General features: G+C 34.3%; 1 protein-coding gene across 1 annotated transcript; it reads left to right on the forward strand.

The window, feature by feature from the left end:
- Nucleotides 1–3,914: 3,914 nt before the first annotated feature.
- Nucleotides 3,915–7,911, forward strand: LOC108668174. The gene has a single exon (XM_018155342.2). It carries the CDS (start codon nucleotides 4,072–4,074, stop codon nucleotides 5,935–5,937), a length of 1,866 nt encoding a protein of 621 aa, XP_018010831.1. The 5' UTR covers nucleotides 3,915–4,071; the 3' UTR covers nucleotides 5,938–7,911.
- Nucleotides 7,912–14,537: the final 6,626 nt, after the last annotated feature.

Raw genomic sequence — 14,537 nt, forward strand, 5'->3', positions numbered from 1 at the left:
CTAAACCAAATAATTCCAAAAATATATATATTGAATGCCATAGATATATAGGGCACAATATACTCACAATTGCAAGTTTGGTTGATATTTATTTCGTATCATTTTATCAATGTAACTCAAGAGGTTTGGATTGTAAAATCAATTTCACATGAGCCTAACAGCGTTTCAGGAGCCAAATAATGATTTACTGCATATTCCTGTTCTAATACATGATTATCTTTACGCATTGCAATATCCATAATTATTTAAAACCTGATTTATTATAATAAATCGTAAAAATTAAACTAATGATTCATCTAAACTCATCTATTCATTCATTCATTGAAGTTTTTTTTCTTCAGCATCAACACAATTTTAAGAGATAATAAATGGTCGATATATTTTCTAACAATATCTTGTTTATCTTTTTCTACGAGCATCTTTCACTAACATATCAATCATTATCATATAAGTCAACAATTAATATCATATCATTAATTAAAATTAAATAAAACCATTTACTATGTGCTAACAATCAGTGTAATCAGTGATTTATTATTTTAATCAGTGTAATATTATTTTATTTGTAGCTTTAATATAATTCAGTGATTTTTATTTAAGCAATTCCAAGCCATGCACTCTTCAAATAATCAATATATGATGCTCGTAGACAGTAACAGTGCAATATTTAATAAAGCAATATACCAAGCCAGGTACTCTTCAAATAATCAATATATGATGATCGTAGACCGCGTAACACCTATTGCAGTTTTTAAATATTATAGGGATATAGTGCAATGTACTCCTCAAGCATTCATTCTATATCTACATATAGAATGTAGATAAGAATATTATTAGATTAGAATGTAGAATTAGAATATTATTAATTACACGGATATAGGCCCGGATAATTAATAATATTGGGATTAAATCCAATTACTCTTTAAACTATCAGTACAATTTAGAATACTCTTCTACCGAGTTAATTCATTGCATCAATGGTTGAATTTACATCAGACATGTTTGAACATGTTTGATTCGCGACATGTTTGAACGTGATGAATAAAAACATGATTTTTAATGAAGAATAATAAATGATCGCAAGTTAATTAAACAAAATTCCAATGATCTTAGTTGCGACATCAGATATTACATTTAGAAGGAATAGGATCCGAATGATCAATTTAAATACTAGCAGAATTATATTGAAAACACCTTCTTAAATCTTGGCGGCAAAAATTATAACAAAATATTCTAATAATAAAGATAATTTAGAAATAAATTCTAGTTATGAACCCTTGTCAATTATTATTGGCCGGCGGATGGTCGCCTTTGATATATTATTTCTTAATTCTGCTTATTAAGAGGTTATTTTATATCCTCTTAATATTTATATTAAGGTAACCTAATCTAAGAAAATCTCTATATCTAAGAAATATTATAACCTTTTATATTTTTATTTTTAACCTAAAAGGCTATTTTATAAATATCTAGTTTTAACTTCTAGCACGAACCATAATGTAGAATTCAAGTTTACTGGCAAATAAATACCAAATTATTCCAATAAATTAATAACGATACTTAACTTAACGATATTCATTTGTTCACACCACCAAACGCGATTCAAAAGATTCATCATAAACTGCACTTCCGTGTCGTGATGCGCCGTATCAATCAAATTAATCTACACGGAATGGATTTAATAGCATTCATTGAATGTCATTCATTTATTACCTTTCATTTAATGTCATTCGCTTAGTGCCATCCATTCATGGTGAAGAACCAAATCACTTGATTTCTCGTACATTTCATGACTATATCATTCATCTATCTCTGGCTTAATTTACGAGTTGATTGTTACTCCGATCTTTAATCAACGTTGCGAATTTCCAATGAACGATTTAACATTTACAATCCTAATTTCAAATCCACAAAGAATCACTATAATGCCGAGCCTCGTATTGGTCACGTTATCAGATGCTGGTTTTTGACAGCAATCGATATCGATGAGTCTAGCCGGTCCCTCAAGTGTGAACATCTCTTTCACGGCAATGAAAATGTTCAATGAGCTGCATAATTTTGAACTCATTGTGTGAACTGACAAGTGGTGCATTTATCTCTGATAAACATCGACTCTATTCAATTTTTGGTTCTTTGTGAGCCCTGATATCTTTGTCCAGCTGGTGAGTTTGAGGCCAAATCGATGCCTCGGTTTGGCTTTGCGCAAAATTTTGTCTTTTGGCCAAATAATTTCGTCTTTTAGCTAGAATTTTTTTGCCGTAAGGCAGTTTTGGAACGTTAAGTATCTGCAAGTAAATAATCGGCTTAGGTGCATTTAATGATTTATTGTCATATGTTAATATAAAAATTTTATGACTAGTGTTTTTTTTTTCTTGTAAATATCATTCATTGCACTATAAAGAATTGAACGACTATAGCACTCAACGTTCCGCGTTAAACCAGTTTATGGCCCGTCATAAATTTGTTTTTCTTACCTGACTAAATTTATTAATTATATTCATAGAACAAATTCATTATTCCCGAATCGAATAATAATTTTTAGTCACTAAAATTCAGTGCCATATCATGAATTAAATCAGTGATCCTACTGATAATTCAAATAAATAATTGGCTGCCACGTGTAGATGTCAGGTGCACCGGCAGGCTTCTGATTCACATGAACGTAATCAACAGTAAGTAAATGAACGAAATGAATTTAAATTTCACATTAAAATGATTAACCACTGCGAAAATGTTATCAATTCTCATCAATAGTCAGGAGGCTCGAGGCTGCACTGATTGTTTATCAGACATTTGAATAATATTCTCTGGCCACACATGTTTCTCGCACATCTGCCTCATCGGAACATTTTTGCACATGTGTCGCTATGTTCACACCATCACGGTGCATTTTGTTACATGCTCTAGATTAATAATTCAAGCACAGCGTTATATGGTGTACTTTAGTACATGTTCTCGTTCTAAGTGTACGGTGATACGGTGTACTTCGTACGGTGCACTCATGTTCGATGTACATACCTTCATTATCAATTTAAGGTGTAAGGTGCACAATATGATATTTGCTTCACATTCACTCTGGCTTTGAACCTTCGCAATTTTCGTTCCACTTTTCATAAAAAATCTCTCATTAATGCTTCCAATTCGGTTTTCAGTGTTTTGATAAATGAATTTTGATTAAGTTTTATGTCGTACAAAAACTGTCGAAAAATTCATAATTACGCAAATTTGCAGCAACAATTGTAGTCGTAAATTATTCATAGCCATTATTGACGCCAGCTTGTCATAATAATAACTGTCGTAAATTTGTCATAACAATAATTTTCATAAATTTGTTAATTAATTTAGTCGTAAACTGTTAATGACAATTATTGTCGTAGACTTGTCATTGCAATTATTTTCGTGAATTTGTCATAGCAATTATTGTCGTAAATTTGTCATAACAATTATTGTCTTAAATTTGTCATTGCAATTATTGTCGTAAATTTGATACAGCAATTATGATCGTAAATTTGTCATTGAAATTATCGTCGTAAATTTTTCATTGCAATTATTGTCGTAAATTTATCGTAGCAATTATTGTCGTAAATTTCTCGTAGCAATTATTGTCGTAAATTTGTCATTGCAATTACTCGTGCAAATTTTCTATTGCAATTATTGTCGTAAATTTGTCATTGCAATTATTGTCGTAAATTTGTCATTGATATTATTGTCGTTAATTTGTCATAGCAAACATAACGGCTGCCTGAAATAAAAGTACTTTGTCAGCTATAGATTTTCAATAATTAATCCGTATTTTTCTAACTTTCCAGATTTTAATTATTTCAATTTTTTATTGGAGCTGCGTGAATCATTTTTCGACAGCGAGGAATTTTAACAAATTTCTTACTATGTTTTCTCCNGCGTGAATCATTTTTCGACAGCGAGAAATTTTAACAAATTTCTTACGATGTTTTCTCCTTTCTTGAATATCTTAAACATTCAGTGAAAAATTAACAAGATATAGATAATAGGCTGTGGTCCATTAAATACTTTTAAAAACAAATAATCATCGAAACAATTTTTATTAAAGCAATGTATAGTGATATCGTGGAGGAAAAACCTACTAATTTTCCCGAGGACAAGAAAAGTGACATTGAATCAAAAAATACCTCATCGGAGGAATCTCCCAGCCCCAACCAAGAAAAAACTATCATTTTGCCAACAAAAATAGAATTAATCGAACAGAAAATAGAAGACACACAAGAAAAAGAGGATCGTTCAATCGTCCCCTCATTTGAGACTTCCATGGAACAGCTTCAAGCCTGGTCCAGAGCTATAAGTTCTGCTGCTAATCAAAATCTTCGAGCCCGGCGTGATCTATCCGTTAGAACTGACCTAATGGACGATATTCCGTGGACTTCTATGTACAAAGAAGACATTCATAAACACAATCCCGGAGCTCTCAATAAAACTCCATCGCACCTAGGATATAAGCCAAAAAATATACTCGGTGCTTGTTTCGAGTCTCTAATTCCATCCGCCTTGGTTTCCAACGACGGAGAAAATTCAAGAGATTTACCACCCAATCACCAAAGTACTCCACCTACTCCCTCATCTTGTTTCACGGCAATGCAGCGGGAGCCATCACCTTGTTTTCCAACAGCATCTCTTTCACATGAACCTTGCAATTCCTTGTCAGAAACTCCGGTGAAAAGGCCCACTGTGAAATCCAATCGTCATGTCGAAGTCCCTTCACAAACCTCATCTGCCTCCCCCTATCATCATGCATTCTCAATCAGATCGCTTCTCACCGATTCTCTTGATAAATCTGATGCTCGCACGCCGACAAACTCCGCTCTTTTAAAACTCCAGCTATGCCGGACAGTCCTTGATTCAGTGACCGATTCTCCCGCAAAAGAAAGTCTTTCAACTTCCATGGTCTCAGGGGAGTCTGAGCCAAGCATGGTAGAGGATCTCGAAAGAGACCTTAATGATGATGAAAATTCCGAAGACGCCTGTGATCCTGCAATGGATGAGGTCCGAAAAGAAGATGAAAAGGGTGAAGCTACCGGAGATGAAGAGAAAAAACACGAAAAACCAGCCTTCAGCTACAACGCCCTGATCATGATGGCGATCCGGTCGTCCCCGGAGAAACGGCTGACGCTAAGCGGCATCTACGACTTCATCATGACGAACTTCCCTTACTACCGCGACAACAGGCAAGGCTGGCAGAACTCGATCCGGCACAACCTGAGCCTCAACAAATGCTTCGTTAAAGTCCCCAGACACTACGATGACCCCGGCAAAGGTAACTACTGGATGCTCGATCCATCGGCTGATGATGTCTTCATCGGAGGAAGTACTGGTAAACTCCGCCGCAGGTCAACCCAGGCTTCCAGAAATCGTTTAGCAGCATTTAAACAATCTCTCCTAGGCCGAATGTGCAACCCATATCTTAGCCCTTTGTACCATCAAGCTGCAACCGCTGCTGCCGTTTCAGCTTTGTATTGCAGGCCTCCCTTTCAACCTAATTTACCAAGTTCACCTCTGAGTAACATGTACCTAAACACATCGCAGCAGTGCACTCCTCCTCTTACTCCTACTGTGCCTTCTTATTCTCACCAGCCTTACCCACCACATTCCCCTAATGGAATTCAATCCCCACTTAGACTTCCAAATCTCATCGAAACTGCAAAACTCAACAACAGTCAACTCCCTTTGTCGTTCAGTGTGGAACGCCTACTAAGTGATAGCCCCAGGTCTCCTTCACCAAACGATAACGGATATCCTGCTGTTGATAGATATAGAGTTTGGTCATCCATGTTCGGAAATTCGCATCCAGGAATGTCATCATTTGGTTCCGGTCATCCAGTTCCACTTGACGATAACAACCTGCTCAAGCGTGCTCTCGCTGGACATCAACTAGGAGGAAGTTCATCCAATCCAACCTGGCCATAACATGAGATTTTGTTAGCACTCATATTGCTGTCTTGTCAATTTTAAACTAATCAGAAAACATAATAACCAATTAGCAGATTTCCAATAATATTAATGCTATTGTTGCAACGACACAGCCCACAGTTTTTCTGCTAGCACTTGTTTATGTTTTTTTTATGGCTTAGCTTGTGAGTTTTCAACCGCACGAGTCTTCAGTAGACATGGCTTCCGCACACTATTTCTTTGACATAGTCTATTTCTGAAATCGTTTTGAGTATTTTCAATGACGTTTTACGCGTTCTATTTAATATCCGTTTTGTGGGTTTTTCTATGAATAGATTTACCAGATTCTCATGAAATAATTTTCAACTTTACGAGAGCTTATTCAACATCGGTAACGAGTGGATCAGATAGTTATAGCTTGTAAGTGCTGTCGTAGCAAAGAGTGTCCCAGACGTTTCCTCGAATTTTAGATTGATATATAAAAAAAATGGGACATGCGCTCCTTCGATGTCTACGTAATATGGGCGCTTGCAGCCTAATGCTCTGAATTTTTCTACAGGTATATATGTATGTCTAAGTTCAGCGTGCGATTAAAAATTTCTTTGTTTTTTAGTTAGGTTTTTATCAATGATCAAATAAAACTAGACACTATTGACGTATTTTCAGTTATATAAAATATATGTTGTCAACACATCGAAATCTCATTGTTGTGGTGAATACGTACGCATTTACAAAAGCTGAATGGTGAAAAATGAACTTTGAATGAATGGGTTGAAAATCACTGTAAATGAAATTATTTGCGTGTTTTTTTGAATTTTAAAATTATTTAACCTCGAAATATATTTTTTTTATATTTTCACATAACTAACCTCATATGATGTCTTTTTATCCATATTTTTAGATAGTGCCGTCTTCCGTGTAGTATAGCGATTGTATCTAGTACACGAAAAATGCTCGTATAAAGTTGATCTATTTTCAAAATTAAAATAAATTTTCTCATATAAAACATTTTGAGACGAAGAAAAAACAAACACATATGAAAAATATCTTCATTTCCAATTAATAGAATGTAATGGGAATGCCATTTATCTAAAAAAAAGATTTCAGGAAAAATTATCAACGGCTGGGTAAGAAGTAAGAAAATATGATATATGAAATATTTCATATTATATGAAAAAAAATAATTCTCAGTAAAGTTTCCAGTGCATCATTGGAAATTCTTCATTATATTAATAAAACAGTAAAGTTGAAATAAAACATGGTTTCAATGTGATTTATTGTACAGGTTTTCACGGAGAACTTTTCTTAATACACAAACGAAAAAACTTTGTTAAGTTACCTTTGATGAAGATAATTTTAACATATACTTTCTTTACACAATAAAGGATTTATTTACGCAAATTCAAAATTGGCGTGAAAATACCGAATTTTAAAAAGATGAATAATATTTTGTTTCCGGTTACCTTAAAATTTTCGATTACTACATGAGCATTTGAATTTCCGGACACATGGTACTTGAATATCATGCTGTTTCTGTATGAATATATAAAATTGTATGAATATATATAATATATTAATAATAGTTTTGACGAATGACCGTCTCAAGTCTATCTTATCCAGAGAAATGAATGAGAACTTGTTCCAATTAAGAGTGATACATTTCTTCTACCCGTATTGGACATTCTGAATAATTTTGGCCAAAAGACGTATAACTCCTAGATGCAGGAAGTGTGTAATTATTTAGACAATACGACCCTCTATTTTTCTGAGTAGTGGATATTTGGATATTTACATCCATTTGACTTTTCTGATAAATGTCGATAAGAAATACTAAACTTATTTGAATCTCGTATTAGTGCCTAATAAGTGCGAAAATTTTAATGGTAAATGTTCATTTGATTTTTTCATTTCAATTTGTCAAATTTTTATGAGAGAAAAGCTCTTTCATTTCCTGCGTCGAAGAATTTGAATTTAACTGTAAATTGATTTGTAATGAATATTATTTATTGACATCTTATCAATGCTAAAAGATATTTCATTTATAATTTCTATTTCGCTTAAGTCACGTTAAAAAAACTCTTATATAGTAATGAAATAAAAAAATTACACGCCCGCTGAAGAAAAATTAATCGAAAAATATTACACACCAAAGTAGCTATTACCAAATTCAATTTCCCGTAAAAATTGTTTCGACGATGATTAGAAAATCTGAGTTTATTTACTTATGTAAAAATTCGAGACATGTTGTGAGAGTGTTTTTATATAGAAGTGAATATGTTTTGTACGCTATCTGTATTTTTTATAACGTATTTTTTATTGAATGCTGATTAATAGGATTAAGCTTAACTATAGTTTATCCGGTTTAGGGTGTTGTTATTTATTTAGTCTTTTGTATGCATGATAATGCATACAAAATTTATTATAATACGTGATAATTTATGCAGTCATATGAATGCATTATAATGCGCAGAAAAAAAACATTACAATTCAAAATAGTTTAATGGGGATTTTTTGGTAAATCTGCACACGTGTTTTTTCTTGTTTCGTGAGGTGATTGAATAAAATGTCATTTTTTCTTTGTTTTTAAATAAATATTGAAAGTTGTTTATTTTGTTTGCTTAAAGTCCTATTCTGATGTAACTCCACGGAATTCGCACCGAGCATTCAATTAGGACAATTTTCACGCATCCTGTTCAAATATCAATCATATATATATTCTAAATAATAAATTGCTGTACATTTGTGCTAATTTTAATTTCATAACAATATTTTCTATTAATTTAGTATCGACTTAAAAAAACTAATTTCCTTTCCTGACCATATGGGACTAATTTGTTATAGAACTGAACTGGAATTAAAATCATACATCAATTAAATATCTGGTAAGAAACTGATTTACAAAAAGGTTAAGCAGCGCACCGCAGAGGCTATAGCTTTAGTAAAATCATCTTTCCAAAGTATAAAGAGGAGAATTGAAATGAGGAAAGAAATGAAAGGTTTAATAGGTCTCACAACGCCTTACAACTTTTAAACTAGTCACCCAAATGGAGCTAGTGTTACCTAAAAGTGTCACTCAAACAGAAGACTAACAGGAAGCGTTGGTGTCACAACAGCAACCGGCAGCAGTGCCTGCTCTCAATGAACAGGGCCGGATATTATCAATGTCCGCTGTGTGTCCACTGAATGTCCAGTGAATGTCCGTTCAGTGTTGCCAACACTACCGGCCTGACACACGCCTCGGTCGTTGTGACAATTGCTGGCAAAACTCCACGTGTATGTATGACTATACATGTATACGCGTATACAAATGCGCATTCCATGAATACAAGAAATACAAACAAATGCGCATACATGAGTATGCGTAATATTGATGTTTACACACTAATACGTGTGTATGCGCATACATGCATACATGTGTAAGCGAAATAAAGATGTTCACACATTTATACGTGTGCGTAATACATATCTTGCTACAAATTTTATTTAGATATTGTTCCTCTTATATAACGTATATATGAAACATATATATTAATTAAATTAGTCAATTATTTACACGTTATACATAAATTTCAACTTGATAAGTGTTTATTTCATTACCCATCGTTAAAGATAATTTAAATTTAGAAAACCAGAAGATTTACCTTGTACATCATTATTCATGTTACCAGTTGGCAGTTTCAACATCTTCATTTCATTAATTATGGAAATTCAACGAAAACCAACAGGTTCCCAGACGTCACCGCTTCTAGCATATGATTAATTAGAGATAATATTTTAAAAATGATTCCGTGAGCCATTCATTAAGGCTTTTAAGCTTTTAATCAATTTTAAGATGATTCTAATTTTCTCAATTTTTTTTACATAATTAGGAGGTGATTAATTAATGAGAGCGATTAATTGAAGTAAATTACACGCAATTAAGTGCACAATTGGAGCTGACAACAATGACACGTGCTGACACGTGTTCTGCACTAATTAATAACGTATTATGCACTAATTAGTCACGGCACGTGTTCTGCACTAATTAGTCACGCGTACGTGTTGCGCGTGTTGGTGTACGACCAGCGACAGACGTACGTACGTCCAGGAAATATTGACTTTCGATAAAAAAAACGATCGATAATAAAAACAATTTTTTGTACTGCTTTCTTAACTGCTTAAATTTCCAGGATTGGGATTGATTATTAACCAGGTAACGAATTTTCATATAATGAATTTCGAATGGATTTCCAGGTAACGAGTTTCCGGTATTTATTATCAACCAAATTTTTGTACAGCTTTGTTAACTGCTTGAATTTCTTGGATTGATTATTAACCAGGTAACGAATTTTCAGGTAATGAATTTCCAATGGATTTCCAGGTAACGAATTTCCGGGATTGATTACCAACCAAATTTTTTAGCTGGTAAAATTTTTGGAAGGCAAAAATTGGATTTCAAGTCAGTTTAATCATGAAAGTTTCGAAACCAAAATTCAGTAAAAGATTTGCCAAAGTATATTTTCATGTATAGTGCGTCATGCGAGGTTAATTTTGATGTTGAAATGATAAAGACATTAGAAGAGATTATATCTCCTTTGCTTTCGTAACCTTACGTTATGAATGAAAAATTATTTCAATGTAATATCAGTAATTTAAAAGCAATATAAATGATAAAAATATACTATGTTCTCATTGAACCCGTTTTGAAAAAGAACGACATCACAACTTGTATTTAGAGAACGCACTAATTGCACTTGTTATAAAACAAATTGAATTGTTTATTATCTGATTATATCATAACATCCTATATATTAATTGCTAACTTGAGAAAATCAATATAAAAGTAAAAATTAAAATCGACTATGACAATTGCAAGCCAAGTCATTCGGGATTCTATAAATTGACAATTATCGGGAAACATATGTAAAGTTTCGTATCGTCAACATTGATTAGGCTATTAGGCCTGCCGCTAATTTTGAACATGGCAGAATATTCACAGCTTGTTGCGAGTCTCGAACATCCAATTCACTGCTCCAATGTTGTTGTGCTTTACCACCCGGCCACCTAGCCAAATTTAACCAGGTCGTTGGGATCAAACCCACAACAAACTACTGCAGTCTTGGGACTATAAACTGTAACCACTGGGAAACACTAATCCAAACGAAGGACTTTTTTTAAATAAGGTTGTCTTTTAAAAAGTCTTGAAATTCCAAGATCGTGAATTCGTAATCTAACGGCAAAAATTCTTAAATCCCTTTCATTTGAGCGACCAAATTCTTAATACTAAAATATAATTCATTAGGGACCTCTTTCTTTGATGGTTAATTTCTTTCGTGAAAATTTATTGCGCTTCTTAGTTTTAGTTATCTTTGTGATATTCCATTTATAGTTATTACCAGGACCTGAAAATTTATTATCAGTAGTGGAATTATGGGCATTTGAAGCAATTGGAAGAAATTGGAATAAAAGAAATGAAATAAAATTATTATATGCTTGTTTTATTCTACTAGATGGAAAGTCTTCCTCCCCCTCCCTCCCCCAAAATAAATATTTTTAATTCCCGTTAAAATTTGAAACCTGAGTTTGGCAGACAAATATTCTTAAATGTTTTTTCCAAATTAAATTCCCGTTATCGCAATAATTATGCCTCCCAAGCATAGCTGAACTGTGCTTCTAATTAAGTTATAAACTCGTACACTACTCTTAATAGGAACTTTTTATCGCTTTTCGCAACGTCTATTAATTTTCTATCACTTGTACAGAAATGCATTTCCACAACACTACAGAAAATACTCAAGTGATCGATGAAAAAAAATAATTTTTAGCTCCTCAATCATTGCTTACATGACTTTTTTGCATCTTCGACTGGCAAACTCTTGTTATCAACTTAAAATTGTATTCTAAACACTATATCTTTTTAAACCTTGCAACTGAAAGTCACTACAATGAGAGAAGCCTTTCTGCCATCCTCTTTTTAATTTAAATACATAGTGCATCCGGTGTAAAATTAGGAAGTTGTTCGTTGTTTTTTAATGAGGAGTAAAGGCGATAACAGCCTGCGGTGTTAACGCTTAACAAGCTTACGCAGCTTACGCAGCAGCCACGTACACCCAGTCTATTAGTCCAATACAAAACCATTGTCCACAACCAGCAGAAGCGGTCACTAACTTCCTGTACTTTCACAACTCCTATTCCAGATCCGCCAGGTGACCAACTTAAATCTCGGTCGCTTATTAGGCTCCCTGGTTCACCCCAAATATAGGCCGTGTTCACACCTATGACTAATTGAAGAGAAATATTTAGTCACTTATTGTGGGAAACTTTGCCGAACAAAAACGTGATCGGAACGATCTCCTATTCTTTATTATGAGATCGGAAAATGTATAACACGATTTTAAATTCAAAAGTATATAAATAAAATTACATGGGTAGATCATGTAGTTGTGTAGGTCCTGTAGGTAGTCTGGATTTTGTGGGTTGTTATAACTGTGCAGGGTGCAGTTAACTGGGTAATTTAATTGCATTTAATTGGGTTTCGAAGGTTAATTGTTAGATTATGTGGGTTGTTTCGACTGTGTAGTGGGCATCGGCTGCAATGGTAGATTGAATTGTGTTGGTTGCGTGTATTAATCAGTTTGTGTTAGCTGCATGTGTGCTGTGTAGGTTGCCATGATTGTGTCGGTTGTGTAGGTTGGTCAGGTTGTGTTGATTGTGTCGGTTGTGTAGGTTGGGTCGGTCGTGTGTGTTGTGTGGTTGTGTGGATTGTGTGGGCAGTGGTCGAGGCCGCCCGCAGGTGCCCGAACAATCGGTGTCTGTGGCATTGTTCGGAGGCGTCCGAAAGGCTTTGTTTTCTGGTTACTGCGGTGAGCTGTTCAACTGTTCCTGTGTTGACACACCAATTAAACTGTTGCCACGAGAGAGCCCACGTCGGCAAACTGTCCTCTAATTAAACTGTTGCCACGAGAGAGCCCACGTCAGCAAACTGTCCTCTAATTAAACTGTTGCCACGAGAGAACCCACGTCAGCAAACTGTCCTCTAATTAAACTGTTGCCACGAGGTTGGCGAAATCAACAAACTCAAATTAAACTATTGCCAGTGAAGTATCGAGGTCAACAAATTGTTTTCTAATTATGAGAATGGTTAATTAGAAATGGGAATGGGTGAGCACATTGAAAATGGTTGAGCAGAAATGATAATGGGTGCAGTTAGAAAAATAGCAAGACTTCGTCCCCACTGCGATGCACTGCTTGCTCATGTCTGGGTCACCCAGACTCAGGTTCGCTCTGCAAAGGAACTTGTCAGTGCTACATCCATAAAGTGTGTCAGAATATAACCCATTCATTTTTCTAAATGTGGGTGGCGATGAAAATAGATAGCTAGCACCTGAATAATATTACTTAACATTTGGGGGGATCGGTACAGCGTGTGCTCCATCTGGCCCATTTCTGTAGGCCTGGACAACTGCCCTCCAGTCGCCGACATTTTCAGTTGTCGGGCGCTGGGCACCGCAAATTGCAGGGAGCTGATGTGTCTGGTGGAGGGGCAATAATTATCGCATTCCAAGGAATTCAAAAGCAGATAAAACGCAATCTAAATTCGCTATATTTTAAATGAAAAAGTTGTCAATGCTGGTATGGTGCATTCATACCTGGGGTTTTCTTTGCTTGTAAATTCTTGGTGAACTTGTGGTTGAGGCAGAAATTTATATATATTTTATATATATTCAATATAGTTATTGAATTCTGACGTGTGAACTTATGTTTCAATGGAAGAAAATTTGTTAATGAACGCCGTTCGCAGAGGCTGCCGCGTATATCTTTCACTTGTTGTCATAATATAGCTTTTGTCTGAGCAATGATTATTCAATTAGAATTATTCATTATTAGTGCTAGGATTATGTAATTATGAATACGCATTACTTGCACAAAAAATTTTCAATTGGAGCAATCATAACTGCTACAAAGATTATCCAATTGGCAAAAATCATTACACGTGCAGGAATTTTTCAATAAGGAATAATATAATTAATGAATTAATAATTATTAATCATTAAAAATTAAATTTAGCTCATTTTATACTGTACCAAGCATGAAATATGGAACAATATGCATTACTAGTAGACTTCGCAGCAAGTTGCACTATAGCTTCCCACTCATTGACACAATTACCACCTTCTCTCATAAGTATGAACAAGATTTATTTATACTTACCACTTGCTATACTTATACTTTTATATCATTCACATAAAACATAAGCTAACACGACAATAGCAAGTCATTTTACGTGTACCCACTATCACCCAACACGAAATCCAGCACAGAGTAAAAAAATTTTTATATGTAACCGCATTCACCCAACACCTAAGCCAGCACAAGTTTAAAATAAGTTTTATTATAACCGCGTTCACCCAACACCTAAAAGCCAGCACAATTTTAAAATAAGTTTTATTATAACCGCATTCACCCAACACCTAAGCCAGCACAAGTTTAAAATAAGTTTTATTATAACCGCATTCACCCAACACCTAAAAGCCAGCACAAGTTTAAAATAAGTTTTATTATAACCGCATTCACCCAACACCTAAGCCAGCACAAGTTTAAAATAAGTTTTATTTATAACCGCATTCACCTAACACGTA

Source organism: Hyalella azteca, unplaced genomic scaffold, assembly GCF_000764305.2.
Source record: "Hyalella azteca isolate HAZT.00-mixed unplaced genomic scaffold, Hazt_2.0.2 contig14568, whole genome shotgun sequence".
Lineage (NCBI taxonomy): Eukaryota > Metazoa > Arthropoda > Malacostraca > Amphipoda > Hyalellidae > Hyalella > Hyalella azteca.

What these genes read in the sequence shown, in the direction of transcription:
- LOC108668174 (XM_018155342.2), top strand. Translation starts at nt 4,072, where the DNA reads ATGTATAGTGATATCGTGGAGGAAAAACCTACTAATTTTCCCGAGGAC.